The sequence below is a fragment of the Hyla sarda genome, chromosome 4 (assembly GCF_029499605.1).
Source record: "Hyla sarda isolate aHylSar1 chromosome 4, aHylSar1.hap1, whole genome shotgun sequence".
NCBI classification, from domain to species: Eukaryota; Metazoa; Chordata; class Amphibia; order Anura; family Hylidae; genus Hyla; species Hyla sarda.
Window position 1 is genome coordinate 393,496,368 of NC_079192.1, and position 13,041 is coordinate 393,509,408.

Sequence of the window (13,041 nt, forward strand, 5' to 3'; positions counted from 1 at the left end):
ACAGTGCTCTCTGCCGACCTCTGCTGTCCATTTTAGGAACTGTCCAGAGCAGCATATGTTTGCTATGGGGATTTTCTCCTGCTCTGGATAGTTCCTAAAATGGACAGCAGAGGTCAGCAGAGAGCACTGTGGTCATGACAGAAGAGAAATCCAAAAAGAAAAGCATTTCCTCTGTATACAGCCCCTAAAATGTGCTGGAAGGATTAAGATTTTTTTTAATAGAAGTCATTTACAAATCTGTTGAGCTTTCTGCCACCAGTTCATAAAAATAAATAAATAAATAAATAATAAAGTTTTCCACGGGAGTACCCCTTTAAAGGAAAATGGTCCTCAGTGTCACCACACTAACCTGTTGGTACAAGTGTATAGTGTGGGTGACACTGATGACAACTAAACTTAAAAGGGGTACCTTTGGATAGGAGATAAGATGTCTAGGGGCGGAGTACCCCTTTAACTGTCCCCGATCTGGGGTCCCATTCTCCGGCAATGTTCCTCCATATCTTAATTTCGGAGCTGGCTTTGGGCATGGGCGGAGCTTCCTGATTTCACCGCTGCTGTTCCCCAAGCCTGCTTGCAGCAGGGCCCAGCAGAGATGTGGTGAAGCTCCACCCGTGCACCAAGCTGGCTCCAGAATGGAAGATAGTGGGAGAACGGCATCACGGATCGGGGAATGGTAAGTATGATTGTCATCACTGTCGCCCGCACTAAAACACATGTACCAACAGGTTATGGTTGGTAACACTGATGACAGTTTTCCTATAAAAGGTGTGTGAATGGACCGAAAGTGGTTATACTGAGGGTTATACACTCTTTCACCTGATAAGTCTCCACAGGGTGCCTTTCCTGGACTGCGAGCAGTTTACACGGCAGCCAAGGTCCTCCAACCATGCCATCTTAGGGTTCCTATTAAAAACAGGTCCCCCTTCTATTCTACTATTTTACCACACAGAGCATATGGGGGAAAAAAAAGTGAGAGGGCTCCCCAATTTGGCCAAGAGTCACGGAACCCCCCTAAAGTGGTTTACCCATTTACAAACCAAGATGACTTCTCCGACTACCTCCAGACTGTTTGTGTCTGCTGGAGATGGTTGGGTGGCTGGCATAAAACCCAATGACATTGGTGGGAGTTGCGTTAAAAAAAAAAAAAGTTATTTACGTATTCATGAGGTTTTCGGTGCTGCACAATTTGTGCACCTCTCATTAACGTCCATGGGAGTTACAGAAATTGCGCAAGACAGCAGTCTCTGCTTTATGCTGGCTGGAAATCCCCTTTCCTAAACTAGTATATGAAAATGAAGTTTCATATAGGATTGGGGGCTTTAAATGCGGTAGAACTAGACATCCCCCCCCCCCCAAAAAAAACTACCATATATACTCAAGTATAAGTAGAGTTTTTCAGCATGATTTTTCGTGCTGAAATGCCCCCCTCGGCTTATACTCGGGTGACTAACCCTCCCCACCGGACAGTCCCTGCAGCATAGATGGCCCGGACCAGCTCACCCTTCCTTCCCACCGAGGGGAGGTGAGTAGAAAACTAAAGGGGGGTCTGGATGATGACGAAGGCTGCAGTGGTCTTCAACCTGCGGACCTCCAGATGTTTCAAAACTACAACTCCCAGCATGCCCGGACAGCCGATGGCTGTCCGGGCATGCTGGGAGTTGGGTTTTGCAACATCTGGAGGTCCACAGGTTGAAGACCACTGAAATTGAAGGGATTGACAGGCAGTGATGATGAAGGGGGGATGATGACGGGGGTCTTGATGATGACGGGGGTGTTCATGACGGTGGTCTGGATGATTACAGGGGGGATGATTTATTTCCCACCCTAGGCTTATAGTCGAGTCAATAACTTTTCCTGTGTTTTTGGGGTGAAATTGGGGGGGTCGGCTTATACGGCAAAAAAAAAAAGCTTTATATACAGTAGTTTTGCACTTTTATTACACAATCAGGACAGCAGGGGAAAAAACAAACCTTTTAATGCAAATTCCAATCTAAACAATGAAAGCAAATAAACAGCCTGCAACAAACTAAAACGCTTAGAAAAATATAAACGGTAAAACGAAAACCTCTATCTATTTAGCATTAGTTGTTATCTAATCTGTCAGTATATCCTTATGAATACTTTATTATGTAATAAATACAATACTAAACCTTAAAATAACTAAATTCTGCAATACTTTCCTATATAGTGCTACATTAGGCTGTAACTTTTTTTTTTTTTCCTTTTAAATTCTTTTTTTTTTTTTTTTTTTTTCTTCACAAGGTCATTTTCCACCTATGGCTTAAAGCAAGGAAGAGGGCTTTGCTGTTATTAAGGATTTGTCTGGTAAAAGCATTAAGGATAAAAGGAATAAATCCCATCCGTAATTTGAAAGAAAAAACCCTGGAAACAAAAGGGAAAAAAAATATCGCAGACAATAAAAAAAACAAAAAAACGAAATAAAAATCTTGCTTTGTAACATGAAAAAAAATATACATATATAATGCTATATCTGCTAATACTATTAAGAAATGCAAGACCCATAGTAACAATTGCTACAAAAATAAAATATATATATATCATTTTTTAATTTGACGGGCATTAGAGGAATCCAAAACAACTGGGATTTTTTTATGAAATAAAGGTTAATAAGTTACTGAATATCAGTTTTTTCTTTTTTAATTTTTTTTTGGTACTCTATATGCTGAAAAAAAATACTAGAAAATCATGTAAAAAATATACACTTGTCAAGGAGAAAACAAAAAGTCTTCTATTTAAGCTGGGATCACACTTTGCACAATTTTACGCTTGCGTTCTGTCCGTAAATCGATTTAAAAAATAAAAAATTATTATTATTTTATTCCCCCCCCTCCCCTTTTGCAGATTATGCTTGAAAATTAAACAGCCTGCAAAATTCTACAAAGTGTGAACCAGGCTTTAAGGTGCCAAAATTCGACTAGCTATTTAAAGGGGTAGTTCACTTAATAATTTTTATCTATTATTAGTTTCCTCCTTGGTAGTTTTTTTTATTTTTGCAATAAACATCCATTAAAAATTTACACTCCTTCCACTATTCCTATGGTGAAAGGTAGAGATGAGCGAACTTACAGTAAATTCGATTCGTCACAAACTTCTCGGCTCGGCAGTTGATGACTTTTCCTGCATAAATTAGTTCAGCTTTCCGGTGCTCCGGTGGGCTGGGAAAGGTGGATACAGTCCTAGGAGACTCTTTCCTAGGAATATATCCACCTTTTCCAGCCCACCGGAGCACCTGAAAGCTGAACTAATTTATGCAGGAAAAGTCATCAACTGCCGAGCCGAGAAGTTTGTGACGAATCGAATTTACTGTAAGTTCGCTCATCTCTAGTGAAAGGTCATCAAAACCCTTTTCTGCCTCCCTGTTCTGGCATCTCTGTCTCGGCTGCTGTCCCTCCCCCTCTACAGCCCCCACCTTCCGAGACGGAGATCACATGACTGCTGAGACAACCACCTGACTCTCCATCTGGGAGTGAGAGCGGGAGACTTCTTCTGCCTAGCAACACCTGTGAGGCAGCGCGTCTGTTCCCTTACGCTCCGGCACTGATGACTGCCCTGGAGCGCAGAGGAGGGAGATGTCTATGTGTGTGTGTGTGTGTGGGGGGGGGGTGTTTGAACCTATGCTACCTTATGCAGGGAAATTATGCTCCTAATGTGGGGGAACTGCTGCCTACCTAATTTTTATTTTTTTATTTTTTTTAAACTACAACTCCCAGCATGCACTGACAGCCAAAGGGCATGCTGAGAGTTGTAGTTATGCAACAGCTGGAAGGGCTAATTTTGGATACCACACTCTAGTGGTCTCCAAACTGTGCCCCTTCAGATCTTGCAAAACTGCAATTCCCAGCATGCCCAGGCATGCTGGGATTTGTAGTCCTGGCCCTTCACATGTTGCCGAACTACAACCCCCAGCCTGCCTGGACTGTGAGTATGCTGGGAATTGTAGTTTTGCAACCTCTGGAGGAGTGCATTTTGTAGACCACTGTACAGTGGTCTATTGCCCTTCAGATGTTGCAATACTTCAACTCCCAGCATGTCCACACTGCACAGGCATGCTGGGAGTTGTAGTTGGCAACATCTGCAGGGACATAATTTGTAAACCATTGCACAGTGGTTTCCAAACTGTGGCCCTCCAGAAGTTGAAAAACGACAACTCCCTGTATGCACGGACAGCCTCTGGTTTCCTAGGCATGCTGGGGGTTATAGTTTTGCAACAGCTGGAGGCACCCTGGTTGGGAAACACTGATTCTATAGAATATATAAAAGTATTTTTTGTATATATATATCTATCTATGATATCTAATACGCACAATTACTTGTTTGAAGAAAAAAAAATACATACGTGTGTATATGTATTTTTATTCAAATATGTGTGTGTATATGTAATGTATATATACACAAGCTATATATTTATTATGCTTTAGTAGAGCTTTATTGGGGAGATATATCTCTGGCTGCCGTGTGTGTGTGTGTGTGTGTGTGTGTATATATATATATATATATATATATATACATACACTATGTAGCAGTGTTTCCCAAAAAGGGTGCATTTAGTTGTTTAAAAACTTTAAAACTTCAACTCCACGCATGCACAGATGGACTTTAACTTTTTGGGACTGCTGGGAGTTGTAGTTTTGTAGATGAAGGCCCCCATTTTGTGAATTATTGCTATATAATGGATGGGAATGGTTGCTTAGTAACATTCTGACTGCTGGGGCTGGTCAGGTGACTGGGGCAGAAAACGGTAGTTAGGAGGAAGTGAGCACAGAGCGGCAGCAAAGAATGCTGGGACCTGTAGTTTAAAGACAGAGTGTGGGGAAGGGAACAAGCAGGAGGACAAAAAAAGGGTATTAGAGCCACGTACAGGAGATACAAAGGTCACAGTAGAATACTAGATGCAAGGTTAATGTCCTATGCTGATCTGAGTTTTTTTTTTTATTTTATTAGATTTGTTGGATAACCCCTTTAAGTGCCTGCTAAAAAAAAAACACTGATGGGAATTCCCACTACACATTATATTTGCCAATACATGTAAAAAATAAAAATAAAAAAAATAATTCCACATTTTTGTGCTGACAGGAGGAAATCTATGTACATAGCCAACTACAAATAGGGAGCTATTTACTGTGAAGCACCACTGGTTAATGGCGTTGTTCAGTGTTAGGATAACATAGTTGCTTTTATTCTAAAACAGCGCCACACATGTCCATGGTTTATCCCTAGAATTGCACCCTGGATCCATTTAAGTGAAAGTTTATGTGTAATACCACATACAACCAGAGGTGGCACTGTTTTGGAACAAAGCAGTCATGTTCAATTCTGAACAACCCCTCATTTGAGATATCTGGAAGCATCTCAGTTATCGACTGGTTTAACTTTGCCTTGATCTTCCACTTTCCTTATAGCAGCCTGAATGGCTTTTTGGTCACCCAGAAATTCGTGAGGCTTGACAGCTTGCAGGTTCTCATCCAGTTCAAGCAGTACAGGAACACCGGTGGGAAGTGAAATTTTTATTATGTCATCGTCAGAGATCCCTGTAAGAAAAGATAAAAGATTATAAATAAAATGATCTAAAACAAGTGCACTGTGTAATACCTCACTTCTCCTGTGGAGGAGCTGCAACAACAGAATACTGTGTGATCTGCTTCAAGAGGTTGTCCTCATCCACAGGAGAAGCAATAAGATTGCTGGGGGTCCAACTTCTGGGATCCTCAACGATAAAGAGAATGGGAATCCTAAGGGCACAACATGTGTAGGGCTTCTAAAATATTTTCCCTACCTATTTCGGGATCAGTGGGGTCCCAGCAGTCAGACCACTAACTATGAGCTTGTGATCACCTATCTAATAGATAAGGGATAACTTACGGGGTCAGGAATTCCCCTTCAATGTCAGGGGACGAGGACATCAATTATAGGTGGGGCTGTAATGGAGGCCATAGAGAGAGAGAGATAGATAGATAGATAGATATGAGAGATAGATAATGAGATAGATAGATAGATATGAGCAGGGGGCAAGTCCTGGGAAAAAAAGTGTGGGAACTCACCCAAGATTTCCATTATAAACATCTTATACCCTATCCACTGCTGGGGACCACCACGTTCTCCCTGCGGCACTCGGCGTTCGTCTAGAGCGTTGGGTGTAGCGCCGGAGGCTCGTTACGTCACAGCCCCTCAATGCAAGTCTATGGGAGGGGGCGTGATGGCCATCACACCCCCTTCCATACAATTGTATTGAGGGGGCATTACTGTGACGTCATGAGCTTTTGCCCACATCACCAGTCATCCGGCATGGAGCGAAGCTTGCTCCAAGCACCGGATGTCTGGGGTGCCGCAGCAGAGATTGCAGGGGTCCACAGCAGCAGGACCCCCGCGATCAGACATCTTACACCCTATACTTTGGATAGGGGATACGATGTCCAGGGGCGGAGTACCCCTTTAAGGGCTGGTCCTGCAGGACACCTGCTAATGGGAACTGCGTTCCTGCTGTGGAAAAAGTGCAGGAACTCTGTTCCCATGAGTTCCTGCAGGACTTGAGCCCTGGATATGAGATAGATAGATAGGAGATAGATAGATAGGAGATAGATAGATAGATAGATAGGAGATAGATAGATAGATAGATAGATAGGAGATAGATAGGAGATAGATAGATAGATAGGAGATAGATAGATAGATAGATAGATAGAAGATAGATAGATAGGAGATAGATAGATAGGAGATAGATAGATAGATAGATAGGAGATAGATAGATAGATAGAGAGATAGATAGATAGATAGACAGGAGATAGATAGATAGACAGGAGATAGATAGATAGACAGGAGATAGATAGATAGACAGGAGATAGATAGATAGACAGGAGATAGATAGATAGACAGGAGATAGATAGATAGACAGGAGATAGATAGGAGATAGATAGATAGGAGATAGATAGATAGGAGATAGATAGATAGGAGATAGATAGATAGGAGATAGATAGATAGGAGATAGATAGATAGGAGATAGATAGGAGATAGATAGATAGGAGATAGATAGATAGGAGATAGATAGATAGGAGATAGATAGGAGATAGATAGATAGATAGATAGATAGATAGATAGATAGATAGGAGATAGATAGATAAGGTGACAGCGTTGAACTTGGTAAAGGTCAGAGGTCGGGAGGAGACTGGTTGCATATAGATATATTTACACCTTGAACTTTTCTCGCTCTCCCTCTAACACAGTAGAAAGGTCAGTCTACGGACTGGGACACATGCTGCCAAAAAAACCTCACAAGTCTACAAGCGGTCTGTGCAAAAACCAGTCTCTGCTCTTCCTTACACTAATTTCACTAACATAGAAGAATAGAGGAAATGTTGGAGTACAAGCAGACAGATTAGTCACCATCAATGTATTACTTAAAGGGGTACTCCGGTGGAAAACTTTTTTGTTTTTAATCAACTGGTGCCAGAAAGTTAAACAGATTTGTACTTCTATTAAAAAATCTTAACCCTTCCAGTACTTATTAGCGGCTGAATACTACAGAGGACGGGGATTTGTTCCTACTCTGGACAGAGGTGTGAGCAGAGAGCACTGTGGTCAGGCTGAAAGGAAATTAAAAAAAGAAAAGAACTTCCTGTGGATCATACAGCAGCTGATAAGTACTGGAAGGATTAAGATTTTTTAATAGAAGTAATTTACAAATCTTTTTAACTTTAAAAAAAAAAAAAAAATTCCAGTGGAGTACCCCTTTAAGTCAGTGAACTGCGATGGCTGCTGGGACTTCTGACAACTGACAGCCCTGACGACGCACCATCGAGCGGGAGGGTGTCACTGGTCAGACATACCGAGTCAGAGCCTGCCGAAATGATCTGACAGACACAGGCCAGGTAAGTAATGGTACAGTAGGAGGGGGGGAGGGAAATGAAATATCACAAGGAGATCAAGGGGCAGAATGAAGTGGCACAGATGGAATTAAGAATGGGGAGAATGAAGTAACACAGGGGGGATCAAAGAGAAGGAATGGAGTGGCACATGGGGGATTCAGAATGGGGAGAATGGGGTGGCACGGGGGAAATTGAAGTGGAACAGAGGGTGATGAAATGGCACATGGGAAGATGAAGGGGGTGATGAAATGGCGCAGGGGGTGATGAAATGGCACAGGGGGAAGATGAAGGGGGGTGATGAAATGGCGCAGGGGGTGATGAAATGGCACAGGGGGAAGATGAAGGGGGGTGATGAAATTGCGCAGGGGGAAGATGAAGGGGGTGATGAAATGGCACAGGGGGAAGATGAAGGGGGTGATGAAATGGCACAGGGGGAAGATGAAGGGGGTGATGAAATGGCACAGGGGGAAGATGAAGGGGGTGATGAAATTGCGCAGGGGGAAGATGAAGGGGGTGATGAAATGGCACAGGGGGAAGATGAAGGGGGTGATGAAATGGCACAGGGGGAAGATGAAGGGGGTGATGAAATGGCACAGGGGGGGTAGCAGCCACATTTCTAATGCTGATACTAGATACTTGTATCACATCATGCATCACAGGACGTGCGACCTGATACATGCAATTGGTGGTACGGCAAGAAGTGTGTCACCAAACTAGGCATGTCTAAAAAGGAGGTCACCAAAAGTTTGGAAAGCTCTGCCTTACACGACCCTGGTTTTCAGCATTTCATAGATACCATATTGTTTATCTCTGAACATACACTGTTACACTATTGAAGATAATTGATCCTGTATACTGTTGGGTGTACACTAGTATTTTTGCTTAGATTTTTATGTATACATTTTTTACATCATCATCATCATAATTTATTTTCTATTTTTTAGAAATTTTACTTTCTTTTCTAACCACAAGGTTCCTGTTATCTTCAATAAATCCAATGGTAACTTGTACTACACAATCCCTCATTCTTCGTGTGTGTGTGTGTGTGTGTGTATGTGTGTATGTATATCTTTTAGAACAGTTTTTTACTATTATATACACTTGTGTTGCACATGTCATTACTATAATGTGGCAGTATTCATATGTCGCATGTTTTTTTACCTTCCATAACTGGAACATGGCCCAGCTCTTACATACGTATACACAATGGGGGGAGATTTATCAAAACCTGTCCATAGCAACCAATCAGATCTCTTCTTTCATTTTGCAGAGGCCTTGTTAAAAATGAAAGTAGAGATCTGATTGGTTGCTATGGGCAACTGGACAACTTTTCCTCTGGACAGGTTTTGATAAATCTCCCCCATTTTCACCATTTACTGAAATGTACTATACTCATCACAGCAGAAGTTTTGTTACAATCGAGCTCAGTCTAGAAGAATTCTGTGTGACCTGGACAGAGACCTGCACTGAAGTTTACAACCTATGCGCCATAGTGGCTAGTGAATGAATTTCTTGCTTCAAAACTTGGCAGATAATCATTCAGGATAGTGCTGGGCGGTATACCGGTTCATACCGAAATTTTTGTGCTGCACAATATGAATTTTTCCCCATACCGCAATACCGGTTGGGCCCCTCCCCCTCGGGAATGAATGAATTACCAACCCAGCTGCGCTGTCCCCATCGGGATATTACTCACATCACCCACAAGTGCTGCCCTCCTCGTCCTCCTGTTTGTTGCGGCCGCCAGAGCTGGAACTCTATACTGTAAACTGTATCCCTATGCCCGGGCTGCAAAAGATAAACAAAATAAACTTTAATGCACCTTCCTATGTTCCGCCGTCGGTCCGGACCAGCCGTCAGCCTATCACCAGCCACAGAGATGTTCCGCCTCGGCCGGTGATAGGTTGAGCTCACTGTTATGTAAGAAGCCGGCCGGCTTCCCATCCCCAGGAAGAGTGTAAGGCCGACGTAGGAAGGTGCGTTAAAGTTTATTTTGTTTATCTTTTGCAGCCCGGCATAGGGATACAGCGTACAGTATAGAGTTCCAGCCCCACAACAAACAGGAGGACGAGGAGGGCAGCGATTGCGGGTGACGTATTTACCCCGATGGGGACAGCGCAGCGCTGGGCTGATAGTTAATTTGGGCGGGGGAAGCAGAACAGCGCTCGTGGGTCATATGATTTGGGGGGGGGGGGGGGGGAGGGGGAGAGAAATACCGTTATATACCGTGGAACCGCCATAAGTTACAAAAATACTGTGATACACATATTTGGTCATACCGCCCAGCTTTAATTCAGGACTCTGGGAAAGCTGGGTAACGTAACTTCTGCAAGTCTTCTGGGTAAGGAGCCGATGACATTGACCCGATAGGATCCCTGAGCCCATCACTGCCTCCTGCTTGTTTATTCTACAACTTACAATAAAGAACATTTCCTCCAGTCATCACCCTCCTTCTATAACGCTATTTATTTTTTTTTCAATATCTGTTTTTGGAAAAGCTGCAGAGGTGGTTTTGCCAATCGTTCCTAAACATTTGACACATGACACATTCAGCAAGAGTAAGTGCCGACACATGGATCACCAAGCTTTATTACAAACAGGTATTGCAAAAAATAAAATAAAATAAAAAATGGCTGAATAGAAGGAGGGTGATGACTGGAGGAAATGTTCTTCATAGTAAGTTGTAGAATAAACAAGCAGAAGGCAGTGATGGGCTCAGGGATCCTGTCAGGTCACCGGCTCTTCCATCATGCCCAGAGGACCTTCTCCGTAGTTTCCTCCTAGCAGAATAAGGATTCTGGGATGCAACGGGCAACAATACGTCTTCCTAGAATAACAGGATAAAGGGGCGCACCGCAGTGCTTCCTGTTGGCACTGTTTTTTGGGAGGAGACGTCACAGCTGCAGAAATACCTGGGGGATAGGAGATAGATAGATAGATAGATAGATAGATAGATATGAGATAGATAGATATCCAGTCCTGGAAAAGTTGAGCAACTATCCGATTTATAGCACCAAATGGGTTAACACAGGATTGGTGGGTGGGAAGCATAGCCAGTCTGGGCATGCTGGAAGTTGTAGTTTTGCAACAGCTTGACCTTCCTGATCCTATTTCTCTCATTTGCATACAGCTGCAGGAGATAAGTGGCTGTCAGAACCCTTGTGTCCACTTATCCCAAGGGAAAATAACAGTATCAGACAGGAAAAATTAACCCCCTTAGCCCAGATATCAGATGTTCAGGCTCAGTATACACCTGTCCTGGTGTGATGAGAACAACAACACAGTGTATGATGAACCCCACCGGCAACTATGTATCAGAACATCTGAGCTCCGACCCCTATAAAAGTATAGAATAAATCACAATACTGGTGTATACAGGTCCCCGGCACCCGTTCAATGTCATAAGGAATTACAGTCGGAATCTTTCTTTAATAGGCAATAAGCCATTGTTTCCTATGAGGTTTCCCCAAGGCCGGCGGAGTAGAAGGTATAATGATGCCTCCAGGAGGGCCATTCATCTTTAAATAGGGAATAATGTTCTTTTTATGCAGGACATTACCAGCGCTCAGACTTTCTTGTCCTGTTGCCAGTAAGATAGGCACCTGCTAGGAGGCTATACATGGCATTTGTTAAAGGAAAACTATGCAATTATACCTAGTACAGGGCCTGATGGGGCAAAGCATTACACCAAAGAGAGAAAGGGCACACCCTCCCACCTTACTTGGGAGCCACTCCCCCCCCCCCCTCTAGTCATCACAGCAGGGCATCCCCCCCCCTTTCTAGTTATAGTGGGGCACCCCCTCTAGTCACAGCAGGGCACCCCCACCTTCTTTAAGTAAACGCAGGGCAGTCCCTCCCTTCTAGTCATCACAGAGGGGCACCCCCACCTTCAAGTCACAGCGGGGGAGCCCCTCCCTTCTAGTTGTCAAAGCGGGGCACTCCCCCCCCCCCCCCCTTTCTAGTCATAGTAGGGCACCCCTCCTAGTCACACAGGAGAAGCCCCTTTCTTCTAGTCACAGCAGGGCACCCCCACCTTCTTCAAGTTACAGCAGGGGAGCCTCCCCCATTCTAGTAGTCACAGAGGGGCACCCCTCTACCATTCAGGTCACAGTGGGGCACCACACCCCTTCTAGTAGTAGTGGGGCACCCCCTTCTTCTAGTCACAGCAGGGCAAATCCCCCAGATTACTTGGGTCCGCGCTACATCTGGCTCCTACGGCGTCCTGCACTGCTGTGCACTGCGCAATGACGAGTGACGTCCTCAACGCGATGTCACCGTCAGTGGCCCAGCACACAGTGACAGCTCAGGACGCCGCCGGAGCCAGAAGTAGCGCGGACCCCGGGAACAGGTGATTATAAAATTGGGGATGGGGGAGGCAATGGAGCAGCGTCGGTGGTTGGACTCAGGACCCCAGGACAGGCAGGGGGAGAGAAGCGGGCGGCGGCGGTCTCTGGCCCCGCAAAAGCCACTGCAGTTCATTGATTAAAGCGCCCGCTTTAAATCATTGATCTGTAGCGGTTTCTCCGGGACCAGAAACCGTTTATCAGGGTATACCCGCGCGCACACACACACGCACCCTCATTTTACCAAGAATATTTGGGGGGGATTAAAATGCACAGAATATCGGTATAAGTTATCGGCTATCGGCCTGAAAGTTCACAGGTTATCGTCTCTAAAAAAATCAATATCGGTCGATCCCTACTTCCCAGACAACGATTCCCAGATCTAAAGCTAAGGAGATGGCCCTCTAAGCAAGATCCGAGCCGAGGGCAGGAGAAATTGGTGGCAGAAAATCTAAAACAGTTCGCCCGCGCTGGCAAAAAAGATGGTGCCGGCTGCGCATCTGCGGCCCAGGCCTCCCGCTCTGACTCTCTACCCCAGCCTGCACTAACTGACCCCTCGGAACCGGAATCAGATATCCCCGAGCTGACTCTACGGGAGGTTAGTGAGATGCTGCTTACCGCTATACAGACCAGCAGCACGTCCCTCACGGGCAAGATGGAAGAGGTGCGGGTGGATGTAGGGCTCCTGCGGCAGGACAAGCATAATCTTAGAGAGCGGGTGACTGAGGCGGAGCAGCGGGTCTCCGTGCTGGAGGACACCAGGGGCCTAATCCCCGACTCTATTGCTCCCGTATGTACTCAGGTGGAGCAGACAAAGCAGA

At 44.6% G+C, this 13,041-nt stretch overlaps 1 protein-coding gene across 1 annotated transcript in view; it reads right to left on the reverse strand.

Annotated features, from left to right (window-relative positions):
• Positions 1-3,286: 3,286 nt before the first annotated feature.
• Positions 3,287-13,041, reverse strand: part of BPGM (bisphosphoglycerate mutase) — a 28,169-nt gene continuing 18,414 nt past the window's right edge. Inside the window, exon 3 of the mRNA XM_056517198.1 lies at positions 3,287-5,549. Within this exon, the coding sequence (XP_056373173.1) occupies positions 5,371-5,549 (179 nt within the window). The 3' untranslated portion in view covers positions 3,287-5,370. The remainder of the gene's footprint in view (positions 5,550-13,041) is intronic.